General features: G+C 41.5%; 1 protein-coding gene across 1 annotated transcript in view; it reads left to right on the forward strand.

Annotated features, from left to right (window-relative positions):
• Positions 1–16,116, forward strand: part of Dnah3 (dynein axonemal heavy chain 3) — a 158,467-nt gene that overhangs the window by 27,506 nt on the left and 114,845 nt on the right. Inside the window, exons 13-19 of the mRNA XM_078024272.1 lie at positions 1,336–1,441; positions 1,626–1,804; positions 2,596–2,780; positions 3,966–4,089; positions 8,341–8,494; positions 9,261–9,405; positions 12,208–12,419. Of these exons, the coding sequence (XP_077880398.1) occupies positions 1,336–1,441; positions 1,626–1,804; positions 2,596–2,780; positions 3,966–4,089; positions 8,341–8,494; positions 9,261–9,405; positions 12,208–12,419 (1,105 nt within the window). The remainder of the gene's footprint in view (positions 1–1,335; positions 1,442–1,625; positions 1,805–2,595; positions 2,781–3,965; positions 4,090–8,340; positions 8,495–9,260; positions 9,406–12,207; positions 12,420–16,116) is intronic.

Below are 16,116 nucleotides of genomic sequence, written 5' to 3' on the forward strand. Positions count from 1 at the left end.
TACCATGCCATTTTTTGTTACTAGAGCTCTGTAGTATAGTTTAAGGTCTGGTATTGTGATGCCTCCTGTTTAACTCTTCTTCTAAGGATTGCTTTGGCTATTCTGGGAACCCCAGGTTTCTTTACTGTGCTCTATTGAGTCTTTCAATTCTGTATCATGGGAGGCTGTGCTTTATGTGGTAAGATGCTTAGCAGCATCCCCAGCTGCTACCTGCTCAATGTCAACAGGAACCACCCAAAGTTCCCCAAACATGGCCAGATATCCCTTGCATGCCCCAAACGCCTCTAATGGAGAAAAGAACTAAACTTGACTGAAATTCATTGTCTCAGAATCTGGAAGTGCTGCCCTCAGGAATTTAATGTGGGGACTTTATTTGAAGCACATGTTTTCCCTGTTCATGGAAACTTATTTGTACAGTTTATCTTTCTGGACTGACAGTTCCATGGGTTTCTCTCTGCATCTCAGTTTCAGAGTCTCTGACGTGTTGTCCAACACTTGGAAACCTGCGGGCTCCAGCGAGTTCTGTTTACTTAGTAACACCTTAATTTTAATTTAAACTTATTTCAAGACAGACTATTCCAAATATAATGTCAACATTGGAAAATCTGTTCAGCCACTTTGTTGGGGTCTTAAAATAGATAATTTTTATTTTAGTATATTTTAGGTTAATTGACTCCAAATTTTCATCTTAAAATTAGACATAGAGGGGCTGGGGATGTGGCTCACTGGTAAAGCACTTGCCTAGCATGTGTGAGGCCCTGAGTTCAATCCCAGAGTGCAAAAAAAAAAAAAAATTAGACATAGAATTTTTGAAGGATGGAGGGAAACTAATATTTATTATACATTCACTGTAAGCATAGTATTAATCACTATATGTATACATGTATACAATTATATGTGTATACATATAATTATAATTAAGATTTATGACGATTCTATAAAGTATGAATTATAATTTCCCTTTAAAAAGGAAGAACATGAGTTTTGAGAACCCAGACTAACTAAATTCATGCAGCAAGAAACTGGCAAATTGGAATTAGAAGCCCCAAAATTCAGAATTCCAAGTTTGATATTTCGCTTTCCTGGTTTGGGTTCTCTTAAAAAATTTTTAGTTGTAGATACACAATAATTTTATTTGATTTATTTATTTTTCTGTGGTGCTGAGGATTGAACCCAGTGCCTCACGCGTGCTAGGCAAGCACTCTACCACTGAGCTACAACCCCAGCCCCTGGGTTCATTTTTTAATGCTATTGTCTTCTTTGATGGCCACTCTGACTCATCTGATTTGTTGACCTGCATTTGTGTGTTTGATTTTATGTTCTTCAACATGGAAGATATTTAAATGTATACAAAAAGTACAATGATCTATTGGATAACACAGCAGAACAAAACATCACTGCTTTCCTGAAAGAAAATCAAGACATTGATGATTTTGTGACGGTAGGAACCCCTCTTGATATTTCATTCCTTAGTGATATGTGCTACAGTCAATCCAAAGTCATCATGTTTCCTTAGGGTTTATAGGTCTCAGTATTGGGCTGGTGTTTGCCCTGGAGGAGGCTGGGGGCAAATGGGTAAGAAGCTCAAAGTCAAATCAAGCTGCTGATTGTGCTCCTTTCTGCAGAAGATCAATGGCATAAAAAAGCGGAGAAGTGAAATTGCATCCATGCACATTACTGTGCCTTTAGCCATGTTCTGTCTTGACACCGTGACCCTAAATTATGATCTCTGTGAGAGAGCCCAAAATCTCAAAGACCGTTTGATTCAATACCAAGTGGATGTAAATCGGGAGACCAATTCCAGGTATCATCATTCTGTGTAAACAGCAATAATATTTTACATTAACCCAGAGAATCAAAAACCAGAACTTGTGCCTTCCAGCAGTGACCAGGCTGAAGTTCTGATTCAAGTGTTTTCTGCCCCAGAGTGAGGATGACAGAGAATTCAGGTCCATTATATGAAAATAAACTTGCTGGTATACTGTTAAGATGGTGATTATGAATTAACTTGGTGCTCCATTTTACCATAAAATGTGAGAAGTTGTTGGTTGTGGTGATATTCTTACTGTTTTGGTCTACTCATGAGAATTGGTATGGTTTATTCATTAAGATTATGAGCTTTAGATCAATTAACCAAAATTTAGATCTTGGATCTGATACTTAGCAACTGTGTTGCTTTGGATGAAGTTACTCAGATTGACTTTCTTCCATCATCAAATGTAGATAATAATAGTACCTACCTTTTATAATTATTAAATAATTAATATATGTATATATATATATATATATATATATATATATATATATATATAAATGGTTAGCATGGAGCATGGATCCTTGTAAGAGCTTAGTACCTGTCATTACACAAAACCATTACCATTGTTACTATCCCTGGAGTGTGGTGTACATGTGAATATTATCTAGCAAGGGTTTGCAGGTAGAGTAAAGTTGGAAAACAATGGTGTAGTCTCTAAATAAGGATCATGTCTGCTTAGCATGACAGGTCTTACAAGAAGACATTTTTGATGTCAATGACGATGATGGTGGTGGTGGTGATGATGGTGATGGTGATGGCAGCCATTTCTTTTTCTGTAGCATTTGTAATCAGTACAACACCATAGCAGAAAGAGTCAGTGAGATTCCTGCCAACACTAAGGAGCTGGTACTTCTCATTGAATTCTTAAAGAAATCCAGTGATGTCACTGTGTTCAAACTCAGGAGACAACTTAGAGATGCAAGTGAGCGGCTGGAGTTCCTGATGGACTATGCAGATTTGCCCCGTAAGTCCAGGGCCACACATGCATATGTATATTTACATTTTCACATGTACATATAAGATAAAATATCTTATATTTTTAGGAGTAAGAAGCTGGAGGGGGAAAAGGATATGGGAATCCTACCACCAAATATTAGAAGAGCTGCTTTTCAGCTGTCCTCATGAAATAGAGGCACTAATTCCATACTCCTACCTGTGGGGATTTGATTCACACAGAGGAATCTTGTTAGACAAAAGGAAAATGCATCTAGAACCTTGACATGTAGCTGTTAGATGCCTGTCTTGGGCATCTTGTGTCTGATATTTCTGGAAATGTCAATTCCAAATGCAGACTCCTTAGATTTTACTTTTCTGTAATCTTACTACAGTCCCACCTTTGAGGGTACCAGGTTATTTTCCTTTATGCTTCTGCATATCTTAAAAAGGAAAGAAAGGTTCAAAACCCCTGAAGGCTTCTTGGTCAAGTTAGAGTTTTGAAGTAAGGACTAAGCCCTGAGGGAAAAGTTGAACGCTCTCCACGAGCCCCTTTCCACCTGAGAACACCTGCGTGTTACCTGGTGTTCACAGAGTGTATGAGGAGTGCGGGGGCTGTTGACAGGAGAGCAAGATGGGTACTGGAAGTGGAAAGGGGTTCCCTAATTCCATGCATACATTCATGAGCTGTACCCTGGACCCTGGGCTCTCTCATTGTCTCTGCCTCCAAAAGTTACAAGGAAACCCAGTGCATTTAATTTGACGGAACCATGATGGCAGGGTATCTGGCTTTAATACCATTACAGCCATTTAACCAAAGGGAAACTAAAATTCAGATGAAGTAAATGGTTCGAAATGTGGAATTCAACCCAGGTTTCTGATTCTACTTAGCCAATAAAATAGAGTGGTTAGAACATAGACTTTGGGGATTATTAGATCTGGATTCAAATTCTGCTCTGCTGACCTCTAGCAGTGTGACCTTGACCACTTGGTTTAACCATTTTGTGTCCTATCTGTAAAAAATGAAGATGATAATATTATCTACTTTCTAGCCTGGCCCTTAGTAAGTGCTTAATAGATGTTGGCTAGTATTCATCCATCACAGGTCCATTCATTCATTGCCACCCTCCACTGGCTTTGGTTGAACTTTTGACTTGCTGAACTAATTCCCCACATGCTAGGCAGTGTCCTGAAGCACTCTGTCTTTGTTTTGCAGAAGAGGATATCAAACTGAACAGCACTCTGTTCCTCTGGCCAGATCAGATTGAAGATATTTTTGAAAACAGCCGAAACCTGCTCCTTAACAAGAGAGATCAGGCAGAAATGGACCTGATTAAAAGGTACAGGGAGAGTCTGGGGTTGTTTTGGAAATGAGACCAGACTTCATAACACTCCCTGCAGGTTCCCAGTGCTGCATAGAGCACCCGCCATCCCATAGCAGTGAGTGGGTAAAGACTCAAGATAGTTGGTGGAGAAGGAATTTCCTTTGGCTTCCCACTGAGGGGTGTTCTCTTTAATCCTGCTTCACTGTAGTAACCCCTGCCAATGTCTTTCCTCCCTGTTTTGAATAATTAGAATTTGGCAGAGCAGAGAGAAATAGGCAAAAATAGTGACGTGTAATAACGGCTTCCACAATAGCAACAACAGAAGTGTCAGCCTGGCGTTGGAGACCACAGATCTGTGCGGTATCAAGACAGGAGACATAAAGGCACGGCAGGGGGCTGAGAAATTGACTGTTTTGCAGCTGGTCTTGTTCAGTGCTAATGTGGCTATAATCATTTTTTTCATTCACTCTGTGTCAATGGGAATTTATTGTGGATCTTTACTATGTGATGGGTCCTATTCTAGACATGCATGTGTTTGGCCATTAAATAAAGATTTTAATCCAGCGACAGAGAAAATACAGACATACTGAAAAATCTAACAATGTCAAGTCAAGGAAGCCAAGTGTTTTTCACATGATAGACACACACACACACACACACACACACACACACACACACACACACACACCCCAGCTTGTAACACTTGGACCATGAACTACAGATTCATGCCAATTACCCTGTCTTCTTCACACATGAGACTCCTACTGCCCAACTTCACTGCTGTAACCCTGTAAATACTTTCAAGAACGGAAAGGGGTGGATAAAAGTAGACTTCAGGCTGGGGGTGTAGCTCAATGATAGAGCACTTGTCTAGGATGTGCGAGGCCTGGGGTTCAGCCCACAGGATCATGAGAGAGGCAGACAGACAGACTCTACACAGAATGAAAGTTTGGCCTGAGGAGAAACCCGTTTATCTCCTACCTTGCAAAGAAGACCTAGATCTGTTCCCCAGGGGGTATAAAAATGTCTTTTTGTTTTCTCTCTTACAACCTTCTCCTTACCTACATGAATACTGTCTCCAGAGCCTGGAACTTAGCCTGATGGGTGGAGGAGATATATTTCTCAATTCACAGACTATGTTTCAATGCAGTTTTAAATCTGCTGCAAAACTGAGCAAAGAGTACAAAGGGTTCCCGGATAATGCCCACACCTACGCACATACACAGCCTTCCCTGTGGGACTGACTTTTATGCCTAACCACAAAGCAAAACTATTTTGTTAGTTAGATAGATGCACAGAAGCAAGTTCCATCATCTCTCTGAACCTCAGTATCCCTCATCTGGAGGGTGGGATAACACTGCAGCCAAACATTGGGTTCAAGGATGAAATGAGATGAGCTCAGAGTGTGCCGGTTGGTGTCTAGTGCATGGTGGGCATCAATGCTGTCAGCTTCCCCCTCGCTTTTAACAATGACCCCTTTGGGTGAAGAATGCTTTTGAACTTCCAGACTGCTGCCTCCTTGAAGGTGTACTTTAGGATGCACTACCCTGGAGGCAGAAGTGCTGTTGGACTTAAAAGGAGTGAGGATGGACCCTGGGGAAAGTGGGAGCAGCTGTCACTTATGGTGAGAGGAGAAGAGAGCCGGGCTTCTCCTTTCTGAGGGCTCTCAGCTTGATCCTGGCATCTGGTTCCTGGGCTCAGCAGTAGAGGCCACAGAAGAGCCATCTGGAAGAGGCTTACCAAGCAGCCCTGGCCCAGCCCTCTCCTTGCTGACCTTAGACATCCATCCTGTCCATAATTTTGAACTAAGCTTGAGGGCGTCCTGGGAGGAGGGCTGAGTAATATTCATGTTTCATCTGTCTTCTATGAAAACAATCCTCTTTCCTCTCCAAGAAGCTTGAGCTCGCTTTTCCAACCCTCATTAATTTTTGGCTTCCGCGCCAGTTATTCTCCTTGAGCTGCCCCCACCTCACCCTGCTGTCCATTCTCCTCCTGCTCTGTCTGAGAGGCTGACATCCGACTGTGGCCTCCAGTTCCCTCATCCGTGGGATCCTGCCAGTGGAGACTCCTACAAGAGGCTGGAGAGGCATTGGGGGCCCTTTTCTCCTTTCCCTCTCTGCTTGGCCCTGGGGCTCTGGGTGGCAATGCCAGTTGCTCTAGGGTTTCAATTCTCCTTGTCCCCTCATGCCTAGGGATCATAAGGGTTCCCCTCGAAGGAAGGTCTCTGGGTGCCTACTATGTACTGTTTTGTTCTTTTAACGGTACCAGTATTTTACCTCTGTAGGTAGTTCCTTTGTTGAAGTATCTTAGAACATCAGAGATAATCCCATTTCCTGCCAGAATTCTAGCCAATCCACCATCTTTAAATTTTTCTATTATCCTTCGTTGGACTCCAGGTGGTCCCACAAGTACAACTCATTTACTTGACCTAATTTCCTGAGTGAACTATTGTATAGAAATTCGAATATACATACATACACCCATATACATTTATATACATATATGCAAATTGATGTGTATATACATATGGGCTTAAAAAATTCTAAGAAGAAATTATATAATAATGTACATTAGTTATCTATTGAGGTATATCAAAACATAACAGATTAGAATAATTAAAAATGATTATCTCACAGAATCTGGATTATAAATCCAAGTGCAGCTTAACTATATGCCTGCGGCTCAAGGTCTCCCTTGGAGTTGGCGTCAGGGTCTGAGCCAAGGCTGTGCCCTCATCTGAGGGCTTAGCTAGGGAGGACCTCTTTCCGGACCTACTCACATGATATTGTAGGATTCCGTTCCTCATGGGCTGTTGGCCAGAGACCGCCATCTATTCCTTGCCACAGGGCCTCTCCCCAGGCTAGCTCAGAGCACAGCAGCTGTTTTCCTTCAGAACAAGAGAGAAAGAGACCAAGAGAAAGAATGAGAAAGCAAGATAGAAGTCAGTCTTCCTGTGAGCTAATCTTGGAAGTGACACCCCATCCCTTTTGCCATATCTGTCTGTAAGAAGTGAGTTATTACACAGGGTAAGAACACCAGGAGGTGGGGATCCTTAGGCTGCTTCCCACGCAGTGCAATTAGAAATAAGTCCAAATCAAATCACTCAAATCACTTGAAAATAACTCTCATGCTCCTAAGGAGGAAAAAAAAGAACATTAAAACTGCCATAACAGAATTAAATATTTTTAAGATAATAGCCAAATATATGGAGTGTCACTGAAGCTGTTCTCCATGGCACCTCCCCTTGTTTATTCAACGGATATTGATTGTGTGCCGTGTGTCAGTTCTCTCTGCCAAGTGCTGGGAATACAACAAGGAATTAAGGAGGCAAAAGCTGTTTTCATAGATTTACATTCCAGTGAGTGAGAACTTGTATAGTGGTTGTTCTGTAGCAGGTTCAATTCTGAGTGTTTTATATTAAGTTACTATTAAGTAAAATCTTTTTCTCTCTGTGTTTTCTATCTTGGAGGCATGGAGAGTTTAAGTGTCTTGCCCTGGTCTACACAGCTATGAAGTGGCGGTATAAGCATCTGAACCAAGCCTGTCTGGCTCCAGACCCTGTCCATGAAGCACAGTGTTATTCTACCTGATTAAGAAAAAGGAGAAGCAAGTTTGAGATTTGCTTTGTTGATCCTATGGATGAAGTAGATAAATCTCTGTAAATGCTCCCTGCCTACAGCTGCCCCAATCCCCCTAGCTGAAATAGCCCCCCACCAACTGATCCACTAACCACTGTGTTTTATTTTCTTTAGAGTATTTATCACTATCAGGAATATCTCATTTCACCTTTATCCTCCTGTGGATCCATCTATCCATTCATCCATCCATGTTTATCGACTAGGTCTCCCACGATTAAAATATGTGTTCCATGAAGATAGCTTAATAACATACTTCACAGATTTATTTGTGATGCTTAGACCAGTTCTGGAATGTATTCAGTACTCAATAATAAATATTTAAATAATATCCAAATGAAAAGCAATAGGTGCATACCTACATTTTCATATTTACCTGCTTACCTGTACAGGAAAACATACGGAAATGTTTAATCACAGGTTCAAAGCTGATCCATATCTTGTAGGTGGAATTATAGGTAGTTTAACTTATTTTTTCTTCTTCATTTATTTTTAGATAAATAGAGAAGTAGAGAGAGAGAGAGAAAGAGGAGTGGGGGGATCTGCAGATGCCAGATCAACTTCTTCCCAGAGTGAGCAATGAGAGATCATTAAATGGAAGATCCCCATGTGACTGGGCTTTTACTTTCAGGTGCTCAGAATTTGAGTCGAGACTGGAAGGCTATGGCAAGGAACTGGAAGGCTTTAGGAAGCGGGAAGTGATGACTACAGAGGAAATGAAGAACAACGTTGAAAAGCTTCATGAGCTTTCAAAGAACTTGGATCAGGCGCTGATAGAATTTGAGGTTTGGGATCATGGAATGGGGACTTGTGACTCTGGTGATTCTGGTTCTTGGTTTTATATTTTCCCAATGACATCTCTCAGGTGGATAGTATTGATTGATTGATTAATTGACTAGTTCTTTCATTGGTACTTTCAATTCTCTTTTTATACGCCTACAACAGATTTTTTTTTGTAAGCCATATGCGTACACAAAGAAGGTATAATAATGGGGGTAATTGCTTACACATGTTGAGCATTTATTACGTGCTCAGTGACATACAAAGGGCTCCTGTGTATGATATCTCATTTAATGTCTGCAGCAAACTCCTGGGGCTCGTTATCCCCGTTTATCCCTATTTGAAGTGGGAGACTAAAACTTGAAGACACTAAAGTAACTTTCCTCAAAAGGTCAACTGGTAAGTTTTTTTAGCCATTAAAGTTCTCTGAAGCAAGTCAACCTAGGAAGGCCTGGAAACAGTTTTATAAACCACTGAAGCATGCCAGAAATTAGGAAAAAAAGGCCAGGACATGGTACATTGGAAACAAAGATGATGGATCAAGTAGCAAATTTCCTATAGTATGTACCAGCTGGATCTCGGCTGCCCTGGCCCTTGAAGGTAGTAGAGGGACTTTCTTGCTGCAGTCTGTATCTTATTTTCTTTTTACTCTCAGGTGAGGGAGCATCTTCCTCCACTGGGTTTTCAGTGTGCTAAGGAACTTTCCCTGGAGGCTTTTAGGGTTCAGGGAACTACCTCCCTGATAGACAGAACCCCCTTTTTGTCCTGCAGTTGATCAATAAAGAGGAAGAGCTGTTGGAAAAGGAGAAGAGTTCATTCCCCCTTCTGCAAACCTTGATAACCAACAAAGTACCTTACGAGCAGCTGTGGGTGACGGCCTACGAGTTCAGCACCAAGTCCGAGGAATGGATGAATGGTATGGCATGTTCTCACTCCACAGGGACAGAATGGGGATGGGGAAGGGGGTTCCCCTTTCAAGCAGTTCTGAAATAAGGTCTAATGCCAGGTGCAGTGGTGCGCACCTGTAATCCCAGCGACTCAGAGGGCTGAGGCTGGAGGATGGCAAGTTTGAGGCCAGCCTTGGTGAGACCCTGTCCCCAAAAGTAAAAAGGACTGAGAACATATCTCAGTGGTAAAGTGCCCTTGGTTCAATCTCCAGTACAAAAAAAAAAAAAAAAGGAAAAAATAGGAAACAAATAAACAAGGTCTGCTATTCATATTCTGGCTGGACTTTTTATCAAATTCTGACACTCCAGGTTAAAACAGCCACAGTCAACATTTTCTGACATGATAACAAAGGAAAGTGTGGCTGTAAGTGCCAGAACTGTTGCCAGAGCAGATAGGATGGGCAGTGCCCAGAGCCAGGGACCAGAGAGAGGCAGAAGCAGGGAGGATGAGGTGGCAGAAGAGCCAGTGTGCCATTGACCATAAGCCACCTTTTCCTCTAGCATTTGGCGGTAGGGTGGAATGGAGAAGGTAGAAGCAATAAGACTTCATGATTGAGCTGATATATGGAGTAAGGGGCAGGGAGGAAGAGGGGAGAACCCAAGGTGACTTCCAAATTACTAGCTCAGGCAATTTGGTAGGCTTTGTCTTCACTGAGCAGAGAAGTGACAAATCTGTTAGGGAAAAATTACACTTGAATACATTGATTTTGATGTCTGAAAACATCCACATGGAAATTGTTTTAGTTACTTTTTAGTTGCTGTGACCAAAATACCTGCCAAGAATGATTTTAAGGAGGTCAAGTTGATTTGGGGGCTCATGGTCTCAGAGGTCCCAATCCATGGTTGGACAACTCTGTTCTTCAGGGACCCAGGAGAGGCAGGACATCATGGCAGAAGGATGTCATGGAGAAAAGTGGCTTGAGACATCGCACCAGGAAGGAGAGAGAGATACTCCATTCATCACATACAAAATATATACCCCAAAGGCACACCCCTCCAGCCACATACCTACTGCCTTCAGTTACCACTCAGTTAATCCCTGAGGAGATTAATTCACTGATTGGGTTAAGGCTTTCATAACCCAATCATTTCACCTCTAAACTCCTGCATTATCACCTGCATTATCTCACACATGAGCTCTGGAAGACACCTAATATCTAAACTGTAACAGAAATATTAACTCGGGATGAACTTTAGGAGATGGGTTTGGTGGAGTGATTTATAGGGAGTAGTTGATGTGCAGATGATAATTAAAGGCATGAATGAGCAGAGGATAAAATTGGGGACCCTTAGCTTATTTCTGATGCTTCAGTATTATAAACACAACTGAGATGAAGGTCTTTACTGCGTGTTTTCTGGACACCACAAGGATGGTTTTCTTAGGATGAATTCCTGAATGTGAAATGGCTAGATCAGATGGTATATTATCAAAATTGTCAAGATTTAAAAGAATACTTTAGTTATTGCCTTCCAGAAAAGTTATACATTTTAATTCATTCTTCTATAAATTTTAATTCATTCTTCTAATTACATTTTTAAGAGTACCCAACAAACCTAGTAATGAATGAGTAGCTTTGAAAATTTTTTTTTTGCCAATTTGATATTTAAAATGCTATGTTTATTTTTAAAAAGTATTCTTTCCCTTAATTACAATTGAAGTTGAATATTTATTGAGAAGTCAGATTCCTTGTTTCATAAACACCCAGGAAAAGAGCTTCAGACAAGATGCTGTCTGCCCTTAGCCTGATTCCTAGCAGAGAACCCAAATATATCACGTCCTCTGTGCCTGACTCAGCAGTTGAGGCGGAACTGTGGCCCAGTAAAAAAAAACCCAAAAAAACAAAACAAAACAAAAAAAACACCTAGTTTACTCATCCTACTTGTAAATTCACTGGTAATTCGGCCAATCCCTCCTAGGCAGAAAAGCTACTCCTTTCATGTAGGTGCTTTTCTGTTCTAAACCAGCACCTACAATGTTTCTGGTGCACAGATGGTACCCACATGTCTGTTTCTTTTTTTTAGTTTTAATTTTTGATTACTCAATAAAAATGTTGAGTAGATGAAGCCTGTTGAATAAACGAAGCTACATTTAGTCCAGGCAATCCTGAAAGAAACATGGTTTTGAGTAAGTTAGCAACATCATGATGTAAGTGTTAATGCTAATTTGAAATGTCCAGGGGGACCCAGCAGCATGCTCAGATTTTGGCTGACTGTGGAATCCAAGTGCTAAAGATTCCCTACAAAAATAAAGATGGAGAAGGAAATTAATGCTCTGAAGCACTTTTTTTTTTAAAGAAGGTATCATTCTTTGTTTTATAAATAATTTCCAAGTTTATATAGAAATTGCCAGAACTACACAGAGGGCTGCCATACCCTGTTCACCTGCATTCCCTGTTATTTCACAGCAAGTTGGAACTCCTCTTAATGCTACTAGGAGAGCACTTGAAAATCATAACAGCTGCCTTCGCTGTACATTCGTTACGTGCCAGGTGTGACGGGAGTCACTCGTGTTGTCTTGTGTCACTTTCCCAATCATCCTTCACGGTGTCCATTATCACCCCTGTATTGCAGGCAATACTGTCAAGGCTTAGACAAGTTTGACAACAGGCCAAGTTAGACTGGCTACCTGGAGGTTTCACCCCAGAGCCCATGTGTGTTCCAATGTCCTGTTGACTGGCTCAATCCTAAGTTCAGGGAGTTAAAGGCAGACAGGACAAACATCTACTTCATGGACTGACCCTTCTTCCCTCACCCCATCTTTTCTGTTTCAGGCCCCCTCTATTTACTGAATGCTGAGGAAATCGCAGAGGAGATAGGGAACATGTGGAGGACGACATATAAATTGATCAAAACCTTTGCAGATGTGCCTGCACCCAAACGCTTAGCAGAGAATGTCAAGATAAAGATCGAAAAGTTCAAGCAGCACATTCCTATTCTCATCATTGCCTGCAACCCGGGAATGAAAGATCGGCACTGGCAGCAGGTTCTTATCATTGCCCGCTACACTGGCCCAGCCCTCGCCTGGTCCCTGTGGCCCTTTGGGAGGCAGGAAACATGGCTGTGTTGAGCTTCTCCTTGCTGAAAGGAGAATCTACTTGAGACCAAGGGAGTGGAGATGATAGCCCTGGAAGAAAGGGAATGGGTGGGATATAGAATGAACTTCCTGCCTCAAGATCAGGTTGAGCCTTCCCTTGGGACCTGTTGCTGGTTTCTTGAATATTATTCGAGCCAGTGGCTACAAAGGGTCTCCTTGTCTGCTTTACTGGAGGTCCTAACGAGTGACTAGAGTATTATTAAATTAAAGATGGTTTGTTCCTTGACCTAGCATACACTAAAAAGAATTGCTTGATTCCTGCTCAGGCTGACTTTGGAGTGCAGTTTCATGGTCAAACAGCCCATATTCAGAAGTAATTTTGCACTCCTCTTTCAGCCCTTTGAGCCTATGAATGAGAATAATAAATATTCTTCATAAAAATAGCTAGGATTTTTATAAGCAATCAAGTGTGAGGTTGATAAGTGTGGTGTGAGCATTAAGCCGAAAAGCAAAACTCACTGTGTTTCTAAAATAATCACCATCCTCAAGGGCTAGCAATGGCCTTGAAAAGTCCTTTTCAGGAAATTGCTCCCTGTGGAGGTAGAGACTGACTTCCCATGGTAAGCACTTCTCTGACTTGACCCGAAATTCCCTCTCTCAGAATCATGGACAAGACTGAGGACCTTGTCCCTGGAAGAACTCAATCTGATGTCACATGCATTACCTTTAGGGGGATGAACTCCTGATCCCAGTGGTTAGGAACGTTTTGGTCCCTCCATGAGGGTCTTGATACATGAAAGGTTCAGGCTGCTTCTGTAGCGAGGAGCTACTTTCAGTTTCTCTGAAAGCTTTGAGACTGAAGACCTAAGAAAGACATGGGAAAGGTCATGTGTGGACTCATGGCCTTGGAATGCCCCTGCAGGGGATCTGCAAAGAGTGGCTGTCCTCACTTGGTGCCACAGGGCTCCTCTCCCTATGCACCTAGCTGAGCTAGAACTTAGACCTGCTTGGGTTTACAGAGGTTGGATGGACAGGTGACCTCTGTTAGTGCCAAGTTTCTCTGTGAGATGGCATTATCAAAAGTGACCTCATAGAGAACCTTTAAAGAACACTCTTGGGGAGGCCTCCATTCCCTCCCACCTGGTGCTCCCTCTGTGATGACACTTTTCTTACTGGGGGAACTTTAAAAAACCCAGACACTCTTAATTCTCATTTAAAGATTTATATATTGGGCTGGGGTTGTGGCTCAGTGGTCGAGCACTTGTTAGCATGTGCAAGGCACTGGGTTTGATTCTCAGTGCCACATATAAATAAGTAAATAAAATAAAGGTCCATGAACAACTAATCAAAATATTTTTTAAAAGTCTTATATAAGCAGCTTGGGAAAAAATTGTTCCTTGGAATTAGAGTCCAATAATGGCAATAATAGTGAAAACATATCCAGTAACAGCTGCATTGTGGATGCTCTGTTGCTTACATTATTTGGATTCTCCCATTTTATCCTCACACAAACCTTTGAAGTAGTGACTATTATTATCTCCATTTCACAGATGAGAAAACTGAGATTGGAGAGATTAAGTCATTTGTCACATAGCTAGTTGGGGGACAAGGAGGAAATGAGAATTCTGTTCGGCTCAACTATAAAGATAAAAAGAGGGCAAGAAATGTCAGGCAGAGGAAGGGGGATGGCAGTAGGGGGCAGAAATCCATAGGGAAAAGTGAAGTGTGGCCCCAGGAAGGTGACTCCTGAGCTATGAGCCTCAAAGGTGGAAGCCCAATGGGCTGAGCAGGAAAAGGTGGGCTCAGAAAGGACATGGTCTCCAGGTGCACTCAGGGCCGTCTCCACTCAAGAGCCCATGTCTTCCAAGTTTTGTAGGTTGGACCAGTGTCCCATCCCAGTGACGGCTCCAGGCCTGGGAAGCCATTGTCTTCCTTGATGCCTAACTCAGGAGATGTATTTGTACAGATCCTGGCTCTGGCAGGAGGTTCTGCAGGTGAAACTGTTTGCAGCTCCAACGCTAGAGAGATCTTCTAGAACCACAGAGTGGCTGTCCTGGTCACTCATCAGCATTTAAGCAGGAAAAACTAGTGGGACATAGACTCTACAAATGTCAACAAAAGAGTTGCTTCTGTGGTTTAAAACAAGATGGAACAAGATAACATTTGACCTTGGGAAGGAATTGCACTATTCTATACCAAAGCTGGCACTCAGACTAGAACAGTGCTGTCCAACAGAAAGAAAGAAAACATAAGCTATACATAAATTTTAGTTTCTAGTAGCCATATTTTAAAAAAGGATACAGGCAAAATAAATTTTATGAATTTATTTTTTTAAAAAAGCACATGCCTGTGTTCTCAGCAACTTGGGAGAGTAAGGTAGGAAGATCACAAGTTTGAGACCAGTCTGGGCACTTAGCAAGACCTTGCCTCAAAATGAAAAATAAAAAGGGCTAGAGATATAACTCAGGGTAAAAGCACCCCTGGGTTTAATTCCTAGCAAAAAAATTTTAAAAAATTAACCAAATATACCCCAAATGTTATCATTTACATATTAATATAATAATGTTAATATGAAATATTTGTAATATGGCATATTTTTATACTTTGCACTTTAGCCACATTTAAAGTACTCAAAAGCCACAAAGGGCTAATGGCTACACACTGGTCAGTGTAGATCTAGGCTTTTAGAATTAGAGAACTAGATGTTTTGTCAATCTTTAAAATCAACAAAAGCAATTAAAAAAAATAAAATTACCAATCTCTGAGTTCTTTCTATGGACCAAGCATTATGCCAAGTGCTTTACATAGCTATGTCCTTTGGTCTCATAGATATTGTGTTACTCTGAGCTACTGTTTCAGAGATGTAAGAGAATAAGGAAAACAGGGTCACCAGGGTAGGTTGTCTATTACACTAACCCTAGGAAATGCTATTTTTGTGTACTACAGCATGAACTGTGCTTTCTAGAGTTCTGCAGTATATAACTTGCACAACTGTACATAGGAAGACCTGTGAGAGACAGGATAGAGTTTGATGGATAAGAGCTTTGGAGTCAGGATTGGATTCAAGTCCCAATTCTGCCATTGATTAGCTGGGTGTTATTGGACAAGATAATTAATTTCTTTATTTTTTTTTTATATGTAAAATGGGAATAATAATACACAAGTATCTTCCTCATTATGCTGGGCAAATTGAATAAGTGCATACAGCCAGAAATAGGGGCTGCTACATAATAAGCCCTCAATAATTATTGGTTCCTCTCTTTATTTCCATTACCTTAGCAGCCCTCCAGGTGGCCTCAGAACCCAGATTGGAAGCCATTTGAGCTAGCTGGTCCATTGATGTTTTCACTCCATAAATACTTACCTGTGCCTACCAAATGCCAGAGACACCAGGGACACAGGGATAGGTGATAGTGTGACATGGCTCCCATACCTCTTCTTTCTCTGGCTTTCTTTAGTCCTCTGGGGGCTGGACAGAGACACAATTGAATAGCAGGTGAGGTTTTTCATAGAGTCTCTTCCCCCCACCAGCCTCCATCTTCCTTCCAGTTGCATAAGTCCCTCACACTACCCAGATATTTCAGCCTCTGAGAAGTGTTCAAATGCCACCAAAGTCTTCAATTATGTCCCTTCTTGGGGATATTTG

Source organism: Ictidomys tridecemlineatus, chromosome 10 (genome assembly GCF_052094955.1).
Source record: "Ictidomys tridecemlineatus isolate mIctTri1 chromosome 10, mIctTri1.hap1, whole genome shotgun sequence".
Taxonomy (NCBI): domain Eukaryota; kingdom Metazoa; phylum Chordata; class Mammalia; order Rodentia; family Sciuridae; genus Ictidomys; species Ictidomys tridecemlineatus.